At 40.3% G+C, this 23,817-nt stretch overlaps 1 protein-coding gene across 1 annotated transcript in view; it reads left to right on the forward strand.

Annotated features, from left to right (window-relative positions):
* Nucleotides 1–22,479, forward strand: part of LOC132854431 (exostosin-1) — a 151,742-nt gene extending 129,263 nt beyond the window's left edge. Inside the window, exons 3-12 of the mRNA XM_060882829.1 lie at nucleotides 302–395; nucleotides 4,504–4,611; nucleotides 6,643–6,762; nucleotides 10,893–11,025; nucleotides 12,835–12,953; nucleotides 13,606–13,701; nucleotides 16,592–16,681; nucleotides 19,595–19,755; nucleotides 20,287–20,458; nucleotides 21,923–22,479. Of these exons, the coding sequence (XP_060738812.1) occupies nucleotides 302–395; nucleotides 4,504–4,611; nucleotides 6,643–6,762; nucleotides 10,893–11,025; nucleotides 12,835–12,953; nucleotides 13,606–13,701; nucleotides 16,592–16,681; nucleotides 19,595–19,755; nucleotides 20,287–20,458; nucleotides 21,923–22,108 (1,279 nt within the window). The 3' untranslated portion in view covers nucleotides 22,109–22,479. The remainder of the gene's footprint in view (nucleotides 1–301; nucleotides 396–4,503; nucleotides 4,612–6,642; nucleotides 6,763–10,892; nucleotides 11,026–12,834; nucleotides 12,954–13,605; nucleotides 13,702–16,591; nucleotides 16,682–19,594; nucleotides 19,756–20,286; nucleotides 20,459–21,922) is intronic.
* The last annotated feature ends 1,338 nt before the right edge of the window (nucleotides 22,480–23,817 follow it).

Consider the following 23,817-nt stretch of genomic DNA (forward strand, 5'->3'; position numbering starts at 1 on the left):
TAACATTTGAAGGCCAAATGATGCAAAAGCGACCCAGAATATTGTCACAAGTTCGCTCAGAAATGAAGCGGTATAGAGAGCTGGCAGCGTGTCACTGAGAGTTTCTCAATTTCTTACAACTTTGCTTAATCTTTATTGCCATATTATCCAGAGGCAAAACTGTTGGTGTTTGTGTGACTTTGTGTGTTAGTGTTGATTATTTTTTCCCTCCTTCTTCTTCTGTAAGCTGTCTCTGATCTCTTCTGACATATGTGTGTGTGTGTGTGTGTATGTGTGTGTGTGTGTGTGTGTGTCCTTACAGATTTGATTACCAGGAGCTGCTACACAACTCAACTTTCTGCTTGGTGCCTCGTGGCCGGCGACTCGGGTCTTTCCGTTTTCTCGAAGCCCTGCAGGTACGTGTCTCGACGTCACCTTTGATAAAAAAAATACCCCGAAGGTCCCAGACTCCCACCACACACCCATAAACCATGAGAAAGGTTTCTATGGCAACTGGTATTGGCCTGGCAGGTTGGCGTCTTGTTGTTAGAGAATGCTGATGTTTGGGTTATTGGTATTGACATCCTGTCTTCTTTCAGCTAAGAAAGTTTCCTATTCTGTAATGAGAAAAGTATTATATATATTCTCTCTCTCTCTCTCTCTCTCTCTCTCCCTCTCCTTCTCTCTGTCTTTTTCTCTTTAATGTAATCCTGCTTTTTCTTTTTCATCTAGAATTTTCAGCATTTTGCAGATCCTACACAAACAGTACATCTATTTGTTAGCAGCTTGGAGCTCGGCTCCAACAGAAATAGTTTAGAAGAAATTAAGTTACGCTTAACTCGGTGCATGAAGTAATGAAGAGAAATAGTCACAGCTATAATACAAAATCAGGTTTTCCTCGTATACATTACCTATACCTCAGCGTCGATGAATTCTCGGGTTCTGATTGGTCTGAAGGTGTTGATGCAGCTCTGAGGGAAAATTCCGCTATAGCACAAATCAGAGGTCCAGATAACTTTACTATTGTGTTTATGTTTCAGCTCGTCCACAGAGACTTCAGAATACACAGCTGGTCATCTTCTTTCTTTCTATGAGTAACATGTATGGAAGGAGTCTCCAGTGTCAGTGCTTTGTAACACTCACTCACTCATTTTCTACCGCTTATCCGAACTACCTCAGGTCACGGGGAGCCTGTGCCTATCTCAGGCGTCATCGGGCATCAAGGCAGGATACACCCTGGACGGAGTGCCAACCCATCACAGAGCACACACACACTCTCATTCACTCACGCAATCACACACTACGGACAATTTTCCAGAGATGCCAATCAACCTACCATGCATGTCTTTGGACCGGGGGAGGAAACCGGAGTACCCGGAGGAAACCCCCGAGGCACGGTGAGAACATGCAAACTCCACACACACAAGGTGGAGGCGGGAATCGAACCCCCAACCCTGGAGGTGTGAGGCGAACGTGCTAACCACTAAGCCATCGTGCCCTGCTTTGTAATAGTCAGAGTTAAAGCTGTAACATAAGGGTTTCGGCAAAAAGACAGATTTAGCCTTGTAATCCTCTAAAAAGAATGTATTGTATTTCTCTCTAACTCTATACATCTGAACTACACAGTAGAGTTAAATGAAAATTTCTAAACATTTGCACGAGGTAACGGAGATTCTTTTTAGCATATGTAGCTTTAACTGATGATTTGATTTACACACAATCACATTAAAAGAGTTGTTTGAGTTTAGTGCCCATCATACAATCCGTATTTTAATCAAATTCTCTTATTACATGTAATAAGCTCATGAATTACTGTGTAATAACGTTTTTATTACATGCTTATTACGTTTTATCTGGAATACGTTGTTAAGCATCTGTTCACTGTTAAAAACATTTCTAACACTATAGTAAATTCTTTTCAGTTTAAAAAAGAAAGGATTTGTGTATAGATTTCTACTTTGGAGCTAAAGAAGCAGGCAGATAAAGCTGACTGTGGGGCAGTTAAAAGCACAAGCAGCTTTATAATAATAATTATAATCATTGTTATGACTGTGGGCACGGTGGCTTAGTGGTTAGCACGTTCACCTCACACCTCCAGGGTTGGGGGTTCGATTCCCGCCTCCGCCTTGTGTGTGTGGAGTTTGCATGTTCTCCCTGTGCCTCGGGGGTTTCCTCCGGGTACTCCGGTTTCCTCCCCCAGTCCAAAGACATGCATGGTAGGTTGATTGGCATCTCTGGAAAATTGTCCGTAGTGTGTGATTGCGTGAGTGAATGAGAGTGTGTGTGTGCCCTGCGATGGGTTGGCACTCCGTCCATGGTGTATCCTGCCTTGATGCCCGATGACGCCTGAGATAGGCACAGGCTCCCCGTGACCCGAGGTAGTTCGGATAAGCGGTAGAAAATGAGTGAGAGTGAGTGAGTGTTATGACTGTAGCTTGAGAAAGTGCAACTTCTGCATTCCACAATGCACAAAAATACTATTTTAACAGAAACACACACACACACACACACACACAGCAATCCCAGTGCCCTCTGTCAGTAAAGCTCTCACCCTCAGGCGTCCATCCCGCTGTTTCAGCAAATCCGAGCTGCAGATATTTATTTTAAAAAACACAAGTTATATAAAACAAGCTCTATTGTACTGTACACCGGGTTGCCAGATTATTTGTGAAGCAAGGAATTAAACACTTGGGGTTGTGCAGTTATAAAATAGTGACTGTTAATAGCACACAGCTGATTATTTACTGCTGTAATCATTATTCACTCCATAATCCTTCTTTCTATCGTGCAGTAAATCCTACAATAGAAATGGTTCTGTACATCAAACACACAGTCTGCACTTTTACTATGCTTTTATTGACCAACTGATTATTGACCAATCAGAATTGAGAAACGAACTGCGGTGTATAAATTATGATCTGATTTTTTTTTACATGTCAAACTGCATATTTACAATATCAAGGAAAAATCTTTGCAGAATTCGTCATAGATTTTAATTATACATAAATTATATAAATTTTATCTATATGAGATCAGTGCATACATCTAGCCCCACCCACAGCTCTAACCTCAACCAATAATAACACAGATCGTTACCCGCACATTAGTGTCGTAATGGCTGGGGGAAAAAAAGCAAAGCTAACACATCACAAATGAGATCTTCCTCCTCAAAGAGGATAAAGAGGACAAAAAGGCAAGTCGTGTTTTGTTTTTTGTTTTTTTTTATCTTTTTCCTTCTTTCATGTATGAATCAGTGGCTTTCAGCACCAGAGAAAGTGACATCAAAAAGCTTTTAGACTGCGACAGGTTTCCGTCTTAGGAAACCTCACGGACATTAGCGACTCTGAGAGCTATAATAGAACATGACTAATCTATTGTATTACATTGTATTACTGCATAATACTACAGGATGGAGGGGAAGGTGGAGTGGGGATGGGGTGGGGGGATTTCCGCAAGAAATTATAGTTAGAGTCATGAAGGAGAAAACCGGAAAGGAAACAAATAAATGTTAGAAAAATTAGAAGAAATATTTAAAGAATAAACAAATGAAAGAAAAGTATTTAATAATAATGTTGTAATTGCTTTTAACAAGAAAAACTAAATCATAAGTAAATAAATAACAATTTTACATCTTTTATTTTATACATTATGTTAAATAAATATAAGGTGAAGTCTACACTTCTTTTAAATTGGTTGATTACGTCATCTTCTATCACTGGAGATTTTTTTAGAAATTTCACTAAATTAACAAAAAAATCTGCAAAATGATTTGAATGGAAACTTTTATAGTTGAAATTTTACTTTATTTTTCCCTAGAGAGCATCAGTCATGGACTTTTTTCTTTCTTCTGAGCTTTTAGTCGTGTTCAAACAGAATTCGCTGAGCAGTAATTATTTATTGGTTTCTTAAAAACACAAGATTTATACTTACACGGCAGCCTCATGTCTCCTTACAGAAAACCTCAACTCTAAATGAACATTTATTTCAATCATTTGTTTCCATACACTGTACAAGTCCCATTGGACCAAGGGTTACTATAGAAAAGACAACATTGACCTGGAACTGAAGGAATCAAAGGAATCAATTAAGACTGAATTAAGAATTCAGTAACACTGAAATAAAACATTGTGTGTGTGTGTGTGTGTGTATGCGTGTGTGTGCGCGTGCGTGTGTGTGTGTGTGCATGCATGCGTGCGTGCGTGTGTGTGCGTGTGTGTGTGTGCGTGTGTGTGTGCCTGTGTGTGTGTGTGTGCCTGTGTGTGTGTGCGTGCATGCGTGCGTGCGTGCGTGCGTGCGTGTGTGTGTGTGCGTGCGTGTGTGTGTGTGTGTGTGCGTGTGTGTGTGCGTGTGTGTGTGCGTGTGTGTGTGCGTGTGTGTGTGTGTGCGTGTGTGTGCGCACGCGTGTGTGTGTGTGCATGCATGCGTGCATGTGTGTGTGCGTGTGTGCGTGTGTGCGTGTGTGCGTGTGTGCGTGTGTGCGCGTGTGTGTGTGTGTGTGTGTGTGTGTGTGTGTGTTCTCCTCAGGCGGCATGTATCCCTGTATTACTGAGTAACGGATGGGAGCTGCCTTTCTCTGAGGTCATCGACTGGAGCAAAGCCGCTATCATAGGAGACGAGAGATTACTTCTTCAGGTACCAAAGCTGGGTTTTCCCCTAAACACTCAAGTAACCCTCAAGGTTCAACTTTTTGCAAGGATGTGATCAGTATTCAGGGAAGTTTGTTCTAGTTTGTGTCTGGAGGTAGCCTGAGGGTGGACATCAGCCTGGAGGCAGACATCCTTGAGCAAGTCTGAAGCGTAAAGAGCGTTAGTGAAGGACAGTTTCACACCATACTGAAGTGTGTATGTGTGTGTGTGTGTGTGTGTTTGTGTGCGTGTGATATTTTTACTCATTTTAAATGGTTGTGAAAGCTGTGGGCTCTTCTCTTTTTTTTTTGTTAGCGGAAGGATTTTGCTTTGCTAAATTTCTAATGTTGCTTGGTGCACGTGTAAATCTCAGATATTTCAACTACCTACTTGGATTTTGTTGATTTTGACAATAAACAGTATGGCAACCTAATACGCCTGCTAGCTAGCATACTTCCCGTGGTGATTTGTGTAACTAGCATGGCAGTAGTAGCTCAGTGTTTAAGGTTAGACGTGTGGTGATGTGTGGTGTGGAATCACTTCAAATATAAAAACCATCACTAAAGGAATAAACGTAAATGTTAATTATGAGTGACAGCAGCGAGTTGTTCGTCTCCTCATCATGGTGGACCTTTAAAATGAGAGCGTGCTATCGAGCCTGGATAATAAAGTTCCAAATTGATTCTTCAACCATGAGTAGTAAATTGTCACCGGTGTTCATTAAAGACATGCTATAAGATGTGATATGGTATTTATGTTCGTTAATTACTAGGGTTATTAATGACTCCTACCTACCTGCCCTTTCCGAGCAAAGCCATTAATGTGCCGATCGCTGCGATGCTGAAATATCACGGACAAAATGTCAGTAAAGTCAAGAAACCAGACTGTGGGGATTTTATATCTGGAGACACGAATTGCCATTATTAATGACCCTAAGCTCAGGGCCACACACACACACACACACGTTCTTTATAAAATATTCAATGTGGGTGCGGAACTACCAATTAATTACACCTAAAGTAACCTATGTGCCGTATTCCTTTAAACAAGCATTAATAACCTGAGCTAAATGAAAAGGGTGAATCTTAGCGACTAGTAAGAATGTTCACACATAACCCGAGCCATCGTTGGTTTCAATTACTTCTGCAGTTTATAACGTCATCAAAAGGTGACTGGCGTTTTGCCACCGCAGATGTATTAGCATCATTGGCAATATAAAGGAATGAAGTCCTGTTACAGGAATCAATTGCCATAGCAGGAATTTATTACTGTAACAAGAATCATTTGCTCTAAGAAGGAATCAAATGCCATATCAGGAATCAGGTGCTCTAAGAAGGAATCAAATGCCATATCAGGAATCAGGTGCTCTAAGAAGGAATCAAATGCCATATCAGGAATCAGGTGCTCTAAGAAGGAATCAAATGCCATATCAGGAATCAGGTGCTCTAAGAAGGAATCAAATGCCATATCAGGAATCAGGTGCTCTAAGAAGGAATCAAATGCCATATCAGGAATCAGGTGCTCTAAGAAGGAATCAAATGCCATATCAGGAATCAGGTGCTCTAAGAAGGAATCAAATGTCATATCAGGAATCAGGTGCTCTAAGAAGGAATCAAATGATGTAGCAAGAATCACATAACATAGCATGAAACAAATGCTTTTGCAAGAATCAAGTACTGTAAAAAAAAAAAAAAAAAGAATCAAGTGCACTAGTAAGGTTTCAAATGCTATATCAGGAATCACTCAATATGAATAAATCTTTGACTGTAATTGAAATGATCTTGTATGTAAATTTTCATCACTAAATGCGCCAAAAAGCTTTAGAATGTGTTTTGCACTTTATCCATTTCATTTTTCTCCCTGTCTATGAGTTCGTCTCTTGCAAACAAATGCATGCACTGACACACCTAGTTTCTTGAGACTAAGCACTAGTGTTAAAATAAAATGTGCTGTAGTTTTAGACTCTGATAACTCTCAGAGTCAGTCTCACTCTCTCATTCTGTTTCTCTTTCTTTCCCTTTTTCCGTCTCCATCTCAGATTCCCTCCATCACCAGGTCTGTCGATGCAGAACGAATCTTGGCTCTGAGACAGCAGACGCAGTTCCTGTGGGACTCCTACTTCTCCTCCGTGGATAAAATTGTCTTAACCACATTAGAGGTGAGTTTACAGCAGGAGGAAATTTAAGTAATTAAAAAATGACGTGTCGGATTAAAAAAACGGGAGCAGATCGACGTGGTGGTAATTTGTTTGACACACCCTTTCACACATAAACGCTCAGGTTTCACCACAGTGTTGCGTCTAAGCAACGCTGTTGTTTTGTCTACGACATTTCACACCTGCCACAAAGTTAAACACACTCGATCTGTGTGGATGACTCAGGTTGGAACATCACTTTCTTACTCACACACACACACACACACACACACACACACACACACACACACACACACACGAGTTCATTCGGTGGTCAGAATAAAGTATAATAAGATTTGGGGTAAATGAGAAAAGGTCAATCTACACAGAAATAAAAATAAACATTATAATTTCCAAAGAGATGGAAACCTAAAATCTCTAGATGGATTCTCTTCATTTCCATCTGGAATTGTGGTGAAGGACTATGGGACATTCGCAGTCCTTGCTTTACGTTTAAAAATTTCAAACAATTTGGCTTGCATGAATTAAAATTCGTTCTCTGCATTTAACCCACCCAAAGTACACACACACACACAGCAGTGAACACACACAACATAGAAGTGGGCAACCATTTATGCTGCGGCGCTCGGGGAGCAGTTGGTGGGTTCGGTGCCTTGCTCAAGGGCACCTCAGTCGTGGTATTGCCAGCCCGAGACTCGAACCCACAACCTTAGGATTACGAGTCAGACTCTCTAACCATTAGGCCACGATTTGCCCCGATTAGGCCACGACTTGCCCCTAATTACAAATAAACCGAAATTTCACATCTAATCCTATTAAAGATTTAAGCTTTACATTTATATCACAGTAAATATCGTAAAAAATATTGTAGGTAATAAACACGAGAAGTCCCAGGACCGAACCCTGTGGTGACACATTGTGAGAAATTGTGTAATTTGTGCCTTTCTGTACAGATTAAATGGTGTAGGTTGGACATTTAGATGTATAAGTGTAATTTAATTACAAATCCTGAATATAATTGAATCATTTAATTGAATCAATTAAACCAAAAGGCAGCAGGCAGCTGAATATAAACAAATAATACAATGCTCATCTAAACAGCTCATTTAAAAATATTTTGTTCTTCACATTCAGGTTTTTTTTTTTTCTTTTGGGGCAAATCTTCTATAGTACTACAGCTCTATCATTTGGCTGAGTAAAACAAGTCATATCACATCTAAAAAAATGTCTAAACACACGGCATGTTCGATTCTCTTGAATTTGACTCCCTGCAGGTTCTTTCACAGTCGAATCACATTTTTGAGTGAATTGTCTGAAGAACCACAACGAGGAAGAAAACACGATAAAATCAAAAGCATCAAGGACGTCTTCACATCACCACACCTTTTTGTTTCAGTTATAAATTATAAATTGTGTCTTTGCCACCTGATTTTTCCGGCAGAGTTTCCAGCGTTCCCAGATAATCGCTAATGATTCTCATTAGCGTTAATTTGCTGTTAGACACTTTAACGCAGAACAAATGAGTCCAGCTTTCCAGCCACCTTGTTTCTTGTCATTTAACACCTCTCTGGATGTGAAGCGCATGAAACGTCAGCGTGAAATTCCACATCTGTCAGTCCACTAATACAGCCAGAGAGGCAGAGGAAGAAAAAAGACAAGAGGAAGGGTGGGGAGAGAGAACAGAGGATGAAAAAAATAAAAGACGTGTGAAGAGCAGAACAAAACGATAAATTTGCAAGGGAAAGATGTTCCCACTGTGAAAGAGAGCAAAAGACAGAGAGAGAGAGAGACAGAGAGAGAGAGAGAGAGAAAGATATATATATATATATATATATATATATAGAGAGAGAGAGAGAGAGAGAGAGAGAGAGAGAGGAAGAAAAAGAAAGTGCTCAGGTCTTGTGTGTGTGCTGGGATTAAAGCAAAAAGCTGGGGTTTTATTTTTTCACCAGCATAAATGTCACCAGGTGCATAAAGAAATCCTGCTGAGACTAATTTAGCCCCTTGTTCGTAGTCATGTGTGTGTGGTTTGTGTTTGTTTTTGTCTTTGTGTGAGTGTGTGTGTGTGTGGCAGATGCTCTAAAGAAGGGGAGGGACTTGTGCATTGACGCCAAGGTAAATGAGGCATCCATAAGAACCCAAGGCATGTGTGTGTGTGTGCGTCTGCGTGTGTGTGTTTATGCTAGCAAATTTTCAACATATCTCAACCGCTCTCCCTATAGGTTGAAGTCAGCAATCTTAGAATGCATAACATGACATGGTCTCGTTATAAGTAGTCGATTTATCCAGTGTTATTGTCTGATTTATCCAGTCTTGAGAGGTTACAAAGCAAGTAATACTCTAGTCACGATGATGGAACACAAGCAAACTAATGTACAGAAACGTGTCCTTACCTCAAAGTCACCTCGTCCAACAGACTTCCCACGGTGTCGTCTTTTCAGCTCCGAACTCATCTCATTCTCTTAACACAACCTTGTTACTGTTAGTCTGAAAAGTTATTTGTGTTTATAATTGTTGACGTAAGCAGGACACAGTTACAGACCTGTCATTAGTGGACCTTTCAGTGACACACTGATGTTTGTCATACTATCATCACGAGGACCTCAGATTGATGTAAATATTAATGCAGCTAATCCAATCTTACACCTAAACCTAACCTTAACATCAGAAACCAAACCGAAGTTTTTGTTGTCTTTCTGTTTTTAAATAAAAGTAGCATTTCTTGTAACAAAGTGATTTGCCTCAGGGGGACCAAGGAAATGTCCCCACAATGTCAATATTGCCTGAAATTCCTACCTTGTGGGGACATTTGGAGTTTTTCAAGATATAACAACCTCCCACACACTTTCTCGCTCTCTCTCACACACACACACGGGTCAGTGGGCTGCCCCAGAGATGCGAATGCTGGGACACTTAATTAGACCCTGTAGTTGATCCTAATTGGCTGCTACAGCTTGACACAGCAGTTCTCCAGACTCACAGGAGACAGAGACGTGCCAGAGCAGATGGAGGAACACGGAATGAGAGAGCAACTATTTTGCCAACCTGATCTCACACACACAAACGCACACACACACACAAATACTTTGTACTCGATTTCACCTTAATAAATGTACTAAAATAGGTACAACTGCTCAATACCTTGCGCATCCGAAACTGTGAGTTCTTTAAACTTGTTAATATGAGATCATTTTAACACACACACATATGCAATTATAATTACAATGAATAGTGTAATGATGTGATCTACAAAATAAGTTCGTTCCTGTAGAGACTCGTGTTGTAGCTGTAAACATCGTCCTGTCAACAAATGGAAGAACAAAACGAGTAAAAAAAAAAGTGTGAAAATCAAGAAGCATCAACAATGAAGTTTAACAATAAAACAAACAACCCTGAAGGACTGAAGTAGGAGATCTAAATAAAGGGTAAACATAAAAGAGGGTTGAGGTTTCAATCAGGGACGTGTGACGTGTAGGGGTTGATGGGTAATGTAGTTCATGGTCGTGTTAATACTGTATGGCTGTTTGAGAGAAAAACAAGAGGTGTGTGAAACTTTCTGACTGGAACAAACCACTGACACTGGAGTGTGTGTGTGTGTGTGTGTGTGTGTGTGTGTGTGAGTGATGCATCATATGTCTTATTTTCATATAGTTACACAAGTCTCTCCTTGTGAGACCACACATATGCCTTGCTGTGCTGATTAGAGGAGTGTGAATAATTAGCGCTATAGCGAGGCGAGTTTTCTGCTAATTAAGGTGGGTATTTATTGAGGTCCCTGCGGGAATCATGGCGTCTTATAGAGTGAGTCGAACTTTTGAATTTCATTCGCTAGAATGGAGTCTTCATCAGGGGGCGGAGCTTGATGCCAAGGAGGGGACTGAGTTGCTTCCTGTATGCTGTAAACAGATAAAAATTACAATGTGTCATAATTTTTAATACATTTTAATAAATTCAATAATTTTACAATTTTAATGAATTAATAAAAGTTGTTAAATTGTTGTGCCATAAAAAGGAAGAAAACACAACGGGACATGGTGTAAGAGGAAACTAATCAAAGTGCCTGGTTATTTTCTGAGAAACAGAGTGTTGTATTTGTGTGTGTGTGTGTGTGTGTGTGTGTGTGTGTTTAACAGATTATCCAGGACAGGATATACACCTACACCTCGAGAAGCATGCTGATGTGGAACTCTCTCCCCGGTGGACTGTACACACTTCCTCGGTTCTCCTCGTACCCCACCCTCTTCCCCTTTTACTACAGAATCCTGGGTGAGTGTCTGTGTGTGTGTGTGTGTGTGTGTGTGTGTGTGTGTGTGTGTGTGTGTGTGTGTGTGTGTGTTTATCTCTGTGTATGTTGACACGAATTGCTGTGTTTGTGTCATTGATTTTCATCAGGGTGCGTGTCAGGTAACTGCCTTGGTGTGTGTGTGTGTGTGTGTGTGTGAGAGAGAGAGAGAGAGAGAGAAGGACAAGAGAAAGAGAATGCCATAGACCTGTCTCTCCTGAGCATCTTCAGCGCTGAGCTGTAAAAGTCTGTCGCAGCAAAAATGAAACCATAACTCAGACAGATGCCAAGCTGTCTCAGAGAGTGTGTGTGTGTGTGTGTGTGTGTGTGTGTGTGTGTGTAAGTGAAATAAAGGCATAAGGCATATCTTTCCTCCATAACCACATTACACATTCTTAAGTTTACATGTAACTCGATAGCAAGTCACATGCTGATTTTTATACATTTGTGTGTGTGTGTGTGTGTGTGTGTGTGGGTCTTCAAGCTGTCTATGTACTCCATCTCTGAGCTGTAAATCTGTAGCACCACTCTGATATATGATGTGTTTTTTCAGTGGCAGTGACACTGTTAGTCTCACTTTCCATAATTCCGATGACGCTGCAGGAACCGCTGAAGCTCCGCCCTCGTAAATCTGTCAGAATTTACACCGTAGCGCACACACACTTCTTACACACTCTTCGATATGCGACACGTGCAGGGGATTTTTCTAAATCTTAGAAAAAGATGGACATCATAAGCCGGAGAAGGACGCATAAACCTTCTGTGTCGTTGTCGCCATCAAAATTTAAAACTGTAGAACTTTCAACATTGTAGCTTTAAAAACTCACTGAAAATAATAAGATGATGGCAGGAACACGATATAGTTTGTGCCTCTGGGAACTAAACTTTTACCTGAACACTATTTTATTCTGTCAGCGTCTTGATGGTTTTGATCAAATTGCTCACATGGGAGCCAGAAACAGGGAAAGTGGTACACAGCTGGAGTGTGTCGGTTTAATGGGACCTGTGTGTCCCCATAACGACTGGAATACACCACAGGCACAGAACTGTGGGGACAAAGGAAATTAAAAAAACAGTGTACTCAGGTTGGGTTTTATTCATTGTGTGTTTTTATAACATTGAATGGATGTGGATGAGTGTGTGTGTGTGTGTGTGTCACTGTTGACTGTGTTTGTGTGTGTGTTGTGTGTGTATTGTGTGTGTGTGTCTATGGTTGACTGTGTGTGTGTGTGTGTGTGTGTATGTGAATGTATGTATCTGACTCTGTGTGTGTTGTGTGTGTGTCTATGGTTGACTGTGTGTATGTGTATGTGAATGTATGTATCTGACTCTGTGTGTGTTGTGTGTGTGTGTGTGAGTGTATGTGTGTGTATGAGTGTACTGTATGTCACTGTTGACTGTGTTTGTGTATGTGGGTTGTGTGTGTGTATTGTGTGTGCGTCTATGGTTGACTGTGTGTGTGTGTGAGTGTATGTGGATGTATGTATCTGACTCTGTGTGTGTGTGTATGTGTATATGAGTGTATGTCTCTGTTGACTGTGTTTGTGTGTGTGTGCTGTGTGTGTATTGTGTGTGTGTCTATGGTTGACTGTGTGTGTGTGTGTGTGTGTGTGTGTGTGTGTGTGTGGATGTGAATGTATGTATCTGACTCTGTGTGTGTGTGTATGAATGTATGTTTCTGTTTGACTCGAGTTAGGGTTACACTAATAATATAGTGTGGAAATAATTTGTGCATGTGTGTGCATGTACATGTGTGTGTGTGTGTGTGTGTGTGTGTGTGTATACGTGTTCAGGTAAGACTCCACAGCAGGAGTTCACAGCTGTTATTCAGGCAGTAGCTCCTCTTCAGTCTCCTCAGCAACCCATCTTCAAACTCATCATCGCTGTTGCCAAGTCCAAGTTCTGTGTTCAGGTGAGTGTGTGTGTGTGTGTGTGTGTGTGTGTGTGTGTGTGTGTGTGTGTGTGTATGTGTGTGTGTGTGTGATCCTTCACTAATTGAGTGATCTAAGCACATACTGGATTCTGATTGGTCAGAAGGTGTTGAGTAGTTTTATTTATAATGGCCTGGTGCAGTTTTCTGTGGAACGTCTTTGCTTTATGGAACATTCATGGAAGGATTTTCCAGTGTCAATTATTCCTTTGTGTGCATGTTTTCAAACAAGTCACATGACCAAGCTTGTTTTTTGATTGGTTGTTAAAAAGGGGGCGTGTCTACACCTAATTACAGTAAGTTGAAAGCGAGAAACTTCTAGAATCCGTAAACATTTTAGGAAATTTCCGAACATCATGCAGGATGAAAGATTCGGTGATGGTTATATCTTCAAGCAAAGATGATGATTTTTAAAAGAAAGTAAAAACAAGTCCAGTGAGGGAACAACATATGTTATTATAACATAAGTGAGAACAGGAGCTAACTCAATGAGAAAGTATGAAAGGAATAAACCACTCTGGTTTGTGTTATTATAGTAAGATGAGAAACATCAGGGTGAGATTTTTATTGCGTATTCAAACATTCTAATGTTTATAATTAGCTTGTTTTGGATGATTTGGATGCTCCGTTCCAGATCATTGTGTTGTGGAACTGTGACAAACCTTCACCTCCCAGAAGTAAATGGCCGTCCATCAGCGTCCCTTTGACCATCATCGAGGAAGACACAAAGGTACGGAGAAACATTTTCACACTGTGTGTCCATCTAAAATCGCCAGACTACAATCTACTTAAGCATACGTTCACAGGAGAGACGCTTTCTCTCTCCTCAATAAAAATCCGATATTCCAACATTAAGCAAGTCGGGGGCACTAATCCGATCCCTATCTTGTGTTGGATTGAAACAGAACAAGTAGATGTATTGATCTGCTGCTGTGGTCGGCCTCGGAGGAACTCCGGCTTCACTGTTCTCCAGCCATTTGCTGTGTGTCACTGTGTTCGTAGATTTTTAATAAACTGACTATTACCTGCATCTTTATATTACATCGTCTCAGGGGATGTGCCTTGTCACGTTTTTTTTTTTATTTTCATGTGTGTGTGTGAAGAGAAGGTTTTATGATGTTCTCTTAAATTCAAAATATCTGGCAACCAGTAGGAAAATGAAGAGGGTATAAATAGTCAAGCAAGCAGGATAACAAGCTGCAGGTGAGATTAATTAGCAACCATGGCAACTGTTTCAGGAAACAATATTCATAACCATATAAGGAAATAAATTAGGACAGATATTGTGAAATGAATGATAGAAAAACAGACTAAATCAAAGGCGATGTGATGCCCAACAATCTAAATTTCTTCAGGAAACATCTTCAAGGAAAAGATGGTGTGCAGAATTTATTTGTTCCAAATATTCCCAAGAAACAATGACCACGTAAAGAAAAAGAAGGACAAAGAGTACAGGAGCAAACCAAAGCAAAGACAAGGCACCCTTAATCCTTTCCTTATTTCAGAATCAATCACAAGTCTGCAGGAAGAGACCAAAACAAAGCGATACGATGCCCGATGACGCTGTGCTCACTTTGAACTTTTCATTACTTTGTGGGAACTAAATGTCCTCAGGAAACAATGACCATATAAGGACAATATATTCAAAGATCAAATTAGGACAGAAAGTGAACACAGCATGGTGGGACAACTGAGACAGGGCAAGTGGTCTACAGTTGGGCAGATGGTGCTGTGACGGGTCAACAAAGACTGTTGAACAGATACGGTGTCCTGCCGTCATTCTCCACTTTGGCCATTTCACTAATTTGTGAGAACCAAATATCTGAAAGAAATGCTGACCATATTAGGAAAGAAAAGAACAAATCAGAGGAGCATACAAGATGTTTTATCTATCTAAGCCACAGGACCCATCAATTCAGTCCCCATTTGGGTCTGTTCATTATTTTGCAGGATTTAAATGTCCTCCAGGAAGCAGTGAACCTATAAAAGGCGAGAACAGGAAACAATGACCATATAAGGAGCACGAGGGACAAAATGTGGCAGATGGAGTACAGAGTATCAAGGGATGGGTCAATAAAGATTTAACAGGGTGGACATGACACCCTAGAGTCCTGTCCTCGCTCTGGACATTGTGGGTACAAAGTGTCCCCAGGAAACACTGACCATATAAGGAAAATAAGGGACAAAAAAGGAAATGTTGAGAAAGTATAGAGACTAAGAATATAATACAGTTGTGAAGATGAAACACTGAAATTTGCAGAAATAGTGAGGTGTATATGAAAGAATTGACAGATCGAGTGGTAAAATCTCTAATTTAGTATCGTAGTAAGGCAATAAAAAAAAGTTTAATTTGCAGAAATGTCTAAGAAAAAGGGCAAAGGGCAGAATGCCTGTCATCAATCCCAACACTAAATTCAGCCATGTCTTAATTTAGTTACATGTATTTAAAAAAAATAGCAGATCCAAAAGGTCAAACACTGATTAGCTGATGTTCCTGTTCCCCAGGGTCCTCAAATGTTTTATTCTTGCTTTTGGAATTTGACAGGCTCATTACGATCCTGACCTTTCATTTAGGATTCATTTAGGCAGCTGTGGAGAAAAAGGAATTTGCCTAGGGTTGTCATGCCCTGACGTGTCCACAATCTAAGTCAGGAAAGGTCGATTTCTTTCTCTTCGGCTGTAACTTGAGTGTTTACGGGAACTTGTTTCATGTCTGATGTCTGTAGAGCTTACACCACCTTGATGAAGGTAATCTAACCATTTTACATTCGTGGTGAACAGAAAAGCATGCACAATACCTTGTCATACCTGGAATCGGATGGGCTCAGAATATCGCTTCGGGTTCTGCTCAGACGTGAACATGAATCTGAAGCATAATAACAGGAAACAGACAGTTAGATTGATCTCTTTCCAATCTGTTTGCTAATCTAATAAGGTCCACATACAGTAAATTTATTAAGGTTAAACAAATCTACTTTAATTTTTATATGAAGCTGTTTAAATGACTCAGCCTCTCTAATTAAGCATCAATATTGTAATTAGGAAAGTGTTTGCCTGAAGCCTATATTGACTGAAATGATTGAACACTGGCCTGTCATAACCAGCCTGCTGGATCAATGCTCATTCGTTGCCCATTGTGCTCCTGGATTCCTGCACACTCACAGTACTGCAATTATAAAACACCCAAATAGCATGCTAAAAGTATTCATTCATCTTCACTAAGCGGTTTTTCTTCATCGGGGTCTTGGTGGATTCAGAGACTGTTCGGGGTTCACTTTGGGATGTAGAAAGAACCACGGAGAACCCAGAGAACTGTACATCTGTCAAACATGCATGACCTCCACACAGACAACATCCCGAGCTCTGCACAAAGACTTCGAAATGTTCTTCACACTCTGAAGTGCGTCGCAATTTGTCAGGTTCCACGGTGCGATTTTTCACATGACTGAGACAAAGGATGGAAACAGATGCCTCGATAATGAAGACAATGACTAAATAAGGTGGAGAGGGGTTTGTTTTTAGCGTGACAATGAAAGCGTGATAACTGGAGGATTTTTTAGATTGCTGCTGAAATTTAAACGTGTTCTCACTCATGTCTTTTCCTGTCTTTGTTTCCTCAGACGATGAGCAGACGTTTTTTCCCTCATGATGTCATCAAGACTGACGCCGTACTTAGCTTGGACGAGGACTCAGTTCTATCCACAAATGAGGTATAGATATTACAGACACAACAAACATATTACAGACACAATTACAGACACAATAAACATATTACGGACACAATTACAGACACAATTACAGACACAATAAACATATTACAGACACAATTACAGACATAATGAACATATTACAGACACAATTACAGACACAATAAACATATTACAGACACAATTACAAACACAATAATCATATTACAGACACAATAAACATATTACAGACACAATTACAGATACAATAAACATATTACAGATACAATTACAAACACAATAATCATATTACAGACACAATTACAAACACAATAAACATATTACAGACACAATAAACATTACAGACACAATAAACATATTACAGACACAATTACAAACACAATAAACATATTACAGACACAATAAACATATTACAGACACAATCACAGACACAATAAACATATTACAGACACAATAAACATATTACAGACACAATTACAAACACAATAAACATATTACAGACACAATAAACATATTACAGACACAATTACAAACACAATAAACATATTACAAACACAACAAACATATTACAGACACAATTACAAACACAATAAACATATTACAGACACAATTACAGACACAATAAACACAGGACTGACACAGTCAACACAAGCATTTTACAGACACAATAAACAGCTTACAGACACAATTAGAGGACAAACACATTTTTTTAATTAATTTAAGTGTTAATCGGACCTCTAACTCTAACCACAAATGTATCTTTTAATATAATTTGAGGTAATTGTATTGAATTAAATTTGCATGCTATTGTTTTTTCTATAAAGCTGTGTAAACAAAAGTAAGATGAATAAATAAGACAAAGCCCAACCTAACAAAAACGAGCCCACACTAATCTCTCTTTTTGTCTCCTATTTCATTTTTCTGTTAATCAGCTTACTTTCTTCCCGTGTACGTCTTTGTTATGCAGAGTGCGCTGCCCCCTCCCTCGTCTCCGTGTTTTGTGTTTGTGCACGCACTTTGTTAATGTCAATTCGCTCTCCTCAGATTCAATTAGCGCAGGCATGATATTTACACGGCGCAGGATCAGCGGGCTGCTGGATTTGCTTTTAATTGCTCTTGGCTGTATAATTTAATAAGACAATAATGCGTGTCTAAGAAGGAAATGGTAAGATGGATAGACAGGAAGGGGGAGAGAGAGAGAAGGAGAGATAAGGAGAGAGAGAGAGAGTGAGAGAGAGAAAGAGAGAGAGAGATCTAAAACACATCAAGCCAAAAGCCTGGAGTTGTTTTGCATTGTTTTTCTGCCAAATGATGATGATGATGATGATGGTGATGATGATGGTGATGATGATGATGACGATGTGGCCGCTACATGCTGATAAACCCGAGGCAGACCTGCCAGACAGCCAAGGGGGATTATGGGAGCCAGGCCATGGCAAATGGAGCTGATTTTGGAGCAAAGTAAAAGCTCCAGGTCTGGGGAAGTTCTGCTGGCAGTTTTTCCAAAAAGAAATAAATAAATGAAGTAATTCTCTGTTTGCTGTTAACTTCTGCGCCGCTTTTGTCAGTTCAAAACAAATGGAGCCTGTATTTTTGGCCTGTTTTCTTGGCCAGAGGCGCGAGGACGTGGATGGGGTTATTTATCATGCATCGCAAGTTAGGTTGGAAAAGCCATTAAGCAGTTTAGTGTTTACCGTCTGCATGTTTACAGCTGAGCTGAAAGACTGACAGTGCAGAGATTCCTGTTAGAAAAGGACGAAGGACGAATAACAGAGACTCTGCGGTACAGTTACACACGTCTATATCTGTTACATCCTCAAATCTTTTGTTTGTTTTTTTTAGAGGAAGGAGCCAAAAATAATTCTGCCTTAAAGAAGACACACACACAAACACACACACACACTCAAACACACGCACACAAACACACACAAACACACAAACACACACACAAACACACACACACTTAAACACACACAAACACACACACACACACACACTCAAACACACACACACACAAACACACACACAAACACACACACAAACACACACACACACTCAAACACACACTCAAACACACACACAAACACACACACACAAACACACACAAACACACACACACACTTAAACACACACAAACACACACACTCAAACACACACTCACACACACAAACACACACAGAAACACACACACACACTTAAACACACACACACACACTCAAACACACACACTCACACAGACACACACACAAACACACACGCAAAATCAATAAACAAGTATTCTCTCTTACACTACAGTTTGTTAAAGTGAAAATACTTGATTTTGTTTCATCTTTAAAAATTTTGCATCAATTTTTTTCAAATTTTGTCTGACGATAGAACGAAATCTGCAACGATACGATGAAATGATTACATTGTTTTAGGAAATGCTTCAATATCATCTTGTTACCTGTATAAATCTAAATAAATCTAAATGTATTATATAAACTTTACCATATGAACAATTCCTTCCTTCCTTTCTTATTACGCCGAGCTCTGAAGCTCTGATGCACTAAATCAGGCTGTGAGAATAATGTAACATTAAGAGTGACATCTTTAACGTGTTTTCTTATTAATGACGTGGAACAGATTTTTTTCTCTGCGGCTTTTTGCAGAAATCTGAGACTTTATTTAGAGAATTTATTCGGCATGTGATTAATGTTCAAGACTTTTTTTGTTTCTAATGGAAAAGTCGAGCATTAGACACAGCCATGAATTCATTTCCAGCCTCTCAGCTTGAGGACGTTTTGTTTAGAGGAGAGACGTGAAGAGAAAAAGGAAATGGTTTTGTTCTTGCTAACTCTGCATAAAAAAGAACTAGCAGCCAGGAGAAATCATTAATGCATTTTAGTTGTTGTTTTTTTGTCTCTCTGCACTCAGGTGGATTTTGCCTTCATCGTGTGGCACAGTTTTCCGGAACGGATAGTCGGATATCCAGCACGCAGTCATTACTGGGACGCCACCAAGGGGAGGTGGGGCTACACGTCCAAGTGGACCAATGAGTACTCGATGGTGCTGACGGGCGCCGCTTTTTACCACAGGTACAAAAACAGGATGTTTGTGCGATAATTCTCAATGCTGAGGTGAGATTTACAGTGTGTGTGTGTGTGTGTGTGTGTGATAGAGCAAGCTCTCAGAGACAGTGTGTGATATAAATGTTTGCGCTGACAGGTTCACTGGGAGATTTCAGAGATCTATAGCGCAGGTGAGACAGCGATCGCAGTTTGTTTTAAAGTGAAGGCCCCTCTGATAATTCTTCACTCTTACGCACACACATACACACACACACCCACACACACACACACACACACACACACACACACACAGAAGATAGACAGCTCTACCGATGCAGCACTTTACAAGTCAGAAAAATACAGAAATGAAAATATCTGATTCTTTCAGTATCACAAAGCCACATGTCTTTCTTTCTTTCGTTCGTTCCTTCTTTCTTTCTTTCCCACATTTTGTCTTGCTTGTTTATTTTCTTCCACATTATGTGTGTTCTTTCTCTCTTACACCCTTTTCCTTTCCTTTCCTTATCTTTTCTACCCCACCCCCACCCCATCTCTCAGGTACTATCACTTCCTGTACACTCACTACCTGCCCAGTCGTCTCCTCTCCATGGTGGACCAACTCGCCAACTGTGAGGACATTCTCATGAACTTCCTTGTCTCCACGGTAACCAAGCTGCCGCCAATCAAAGTCACACAGAAGAAACAGTACAAGGAAACGATGATGCAGCAGGTGTGTGTGTGTGTGTGTGTGTGTGTGTGTGTGTATTTTTTGATTCAGATGACTCACTTACAGCAATAAAAATGGTAGAAGCCAGGACTGATATATGGATTATTCTGGGGCAGAATGTAGCGGGGTGTGTGTGTGTGTGTGTGTGTGTGTGTGTGTGTGTGTGGCTGCTCACTGACTCAGCAGTATAACCCTTTTGACAAATGTCTCAGTAGTGGATGCGTCCAAATCTTGTGTTCAAGTTGGACTGGAAGTCTGGATGCTCTAGAACATTCCACCAGATGGCAGTTGGATAAATTGGTCAGAGTGGTAAGAACGGGGTGTAGGAGGGCTTAAACGGGAGTGGGAGGGGTGGTTAAAGAGGGTGGTATGATGCGTATGAGGAGTTAAAGTGGGTGGTAGGTGACGGTAAAAGGGGGTGTAGAATGGGTAAGCAGGGGGTTGTAGGAGATCACTAAAAGGTAAAGCCAGTGCCTGTACAGACGCAGCACTTCCACTAAATGTCCTCTGCGGAGGTGAAACACACACGGTGATGTTCTCCGATTTTTCCTTCAGCGACCTGTTGAGTCCTGAAACGTCTTCATCACTCCTCACTCGGTCTGTCTTAGATAAGCACATGCTGTTGAGAAGTTAGCTGATGAATCTCTCAGCACATCAGCTACGTTCGTCCCTCTCACCAGGTAGCAACAGAGACGCAACCAAAAAGTAACACAAGCAAGTGTTTGTTGTTTTTATTTTTATATACGTTGCAGGGAAGAAATGTGACACTCACGAAACAAGAATCCATTAGTGGTCCCTGTGTTTAGTAGTAACTCAAAAGAAAATAATATAAATATTAAATGTCCAAGCACGATTTTAAAAATTAGTCTGCTCACATTTAAGGTCAAGACTAAGTGATGTAGGCTGAGGAACCTTTAGAGCCAAAAAGCTTTTTATAGGGTGCGAAGTCCACTTCAATGAAAAATGTAAAATCAATACAGCCTATTATAAACCTTATAAGGAAATAAAATATATTAAGGTAGAAGATAGAATTGTGGCAGGGGGGCATGGTGGCTTAGTGGTTAGCATGTTCGCCTCACACCTCCAGGGTTGGGGGTTCGATTCCCGCCTCCACCTTGTGTGTGTGAAGTTTGCATGTTCTCCCCGTGCCTCGGGGGTTTCCTCCGGGTTCTCCGGTTTCCTCCCCCGGTCCAAAGACATGCATGGTAGGTTGATTGGCATCTCTGGAAAATTGTCCGTAGTGTGTGATTGCATGAGTGAACGCGAGTGTGTGTGTGTGCTCTGTGATGGGTTGGCACACCGTCCAGGGTGTATCCTGCCTTGATGCCCGATGACGCCTGAGATAGGCACAGGCTCCCCGTGACCCGAGGTAGTTCAGATAAGTGGTAGAAAATGAATGAATGAATGAATATAATTGTGGCTTAGTCTCTCTCTCTCTCTCTCTCTCTCTCTCTCTCTCTCTCTCAGGGTTCGAAGTCATCACGTTGGGCCGACCCAGACCACTTCGCTCAGCGTCAGTCCTGCATGAACTCCTTTGCTGCGTGGTTCGGCTTCATGCCACTCATTCACTCTCAGCTCCGTTTGGATCCGGTTCTGTTTAAAGACCAGGTCTCCATCTTACGCAAGAAATACAGGGACATTGAGAGACTGTAGAGACGCTTGACATCGGAGCATTCGTATCAACACAAAGGTCTCGGATCTACGAACGCTTTTCATGAGCGATAGATGTGATAGACCTGGAATTGTCCTCCCAAATATAACATCTGCAAAGTCATTTCATTTCAAATATATGCAACTCCGGGTTTTATCTTGTTTAGCACCTTGGAAATTTTTTTATTCTCGTCATTTTCCGTCATCTGCAGAGAACACTGTTGCTCCTAGGACAAAATCAGGGGAAGGAAAGATGGCCAGGGGAGGACATTTAAACTCACACCAATGCCTGCAATACGTTCATTCAGTTCCCTTATTTTTTTGTACGATTTTGCCTTTTTTTAAAAGAAGCCTAAAGTCAAATAAAACCTCTGAATGCCACAATGGGGACTGCTGATTAAATGTGTCTCGGCTCTTGTCTCTGAGGTTATAAAAAGTCTGTTTTTGATCTCTTATTTTTCCTGGCAGAAGTCCAAGGGTTTTATTTTTGGTGATTTGTTAGAGAAGGTGATTTACAGTGAGGACAGGATTTTAAAATGAATTGTTTTCTATTTGCAGTTATACTTATACTTATACTTATACTTGCGACTTTCAAATATTGCTAAGAGGAATTTAAAAGTGCGTGTGTATGTGTGTGTGCCTGTGTGTGTTTGCTTCTTTGTCAGAACCAAAAATGACGAAAAAGGTTCTCACACTGATAATAGATAATGTCACAAGTCCTTACAATCACCAAATGTGTGCTGATGTATTTAACATAAAAAAGTACTCACAATGATAGGTCCTCACAATGAGAGAGGTCCTCACAATGATAGGATAATGTCAAAAGTCCTCACAATCACTACATGTGTGTGTTAATCCAATTTTGAAGAAAAAAAATGACTAAAGGTGCTCACAAATCACTTTATTTATTACTTTGTTTATTTAGCTTTTAGTGAGGACCAAACAGGATCAAATGTCCTCACATTCCCTCGGTCCTCAAAAACATGTGTTTTTTGTTAATAATATTTCCTTTTGATTATAAAAATATTGAGTTATAATCGTTCCTATCAGTCCTAGTTGGCCAGCACCTTAACAAAAAACAACAATAATAAGATTCAGAAAAGAGGTTGTGATTGGATAAAGATGGATTATACTGAATCGGATACCTACAGAGAAAAGTGAAGATATACACTGTACGTTAAAATGATTTGGCTCTACAGCAGTCGATATGGTTGTGCTATGAATTGAAAAGCTGTAAAAAGTGTGCCCCAGATCAATGGAATGCTACGACTCAAAAACATAGCCGTCATGCTAACCCTAATGCGATAGCTCTGGAATAAAAAACTTCAGACACTTGCCTTATCGACTATTTTAGGGGTGTGGGAAATTATGCAAATTTCAGTTTTGCTGGTGTTATACATTTGAGGTTGCATTGGTCATGCTTTAGAAATAAGCACAGAGTTCATTTACAGTACTTTCTCAAACACAAGCATCAACTTCATCCACTTCCCCGTAATCAAGCTTGCCACTGTTTATTTTTACGTACTGTGGCAGCTCAGTACTTTCTTTTTCTGGACTCAGAATCAAGTTCACACATTCACAGCATGCTGCATGACCGCAATTCACTCGAAACAGCTTTCACTAAAGAACTATTTACCTTTTATGTTTTTTTTTTACCTCAGAATATTATTTTTAAGAGGCTAAAATGGACAGAAACCTGATTAGGTTTAAAT

Source organism: Tachysurus vachellii, chromosome 12 (assembly GCF_030014155.1).
Source record: "Tachysurus vachellii isolate PV-2020 chromosome 12, HZAU_Pvac_v1, whole genome shotgun sequence".
In the NCBI taxonomy this organism is placed as follows: domain Eukaryota; kingdom Metazoa; phylum Chordata; class Actinopteri; order Siluriformes; family Bagridae; genus Tachysurus; species Tachysurus vachellii.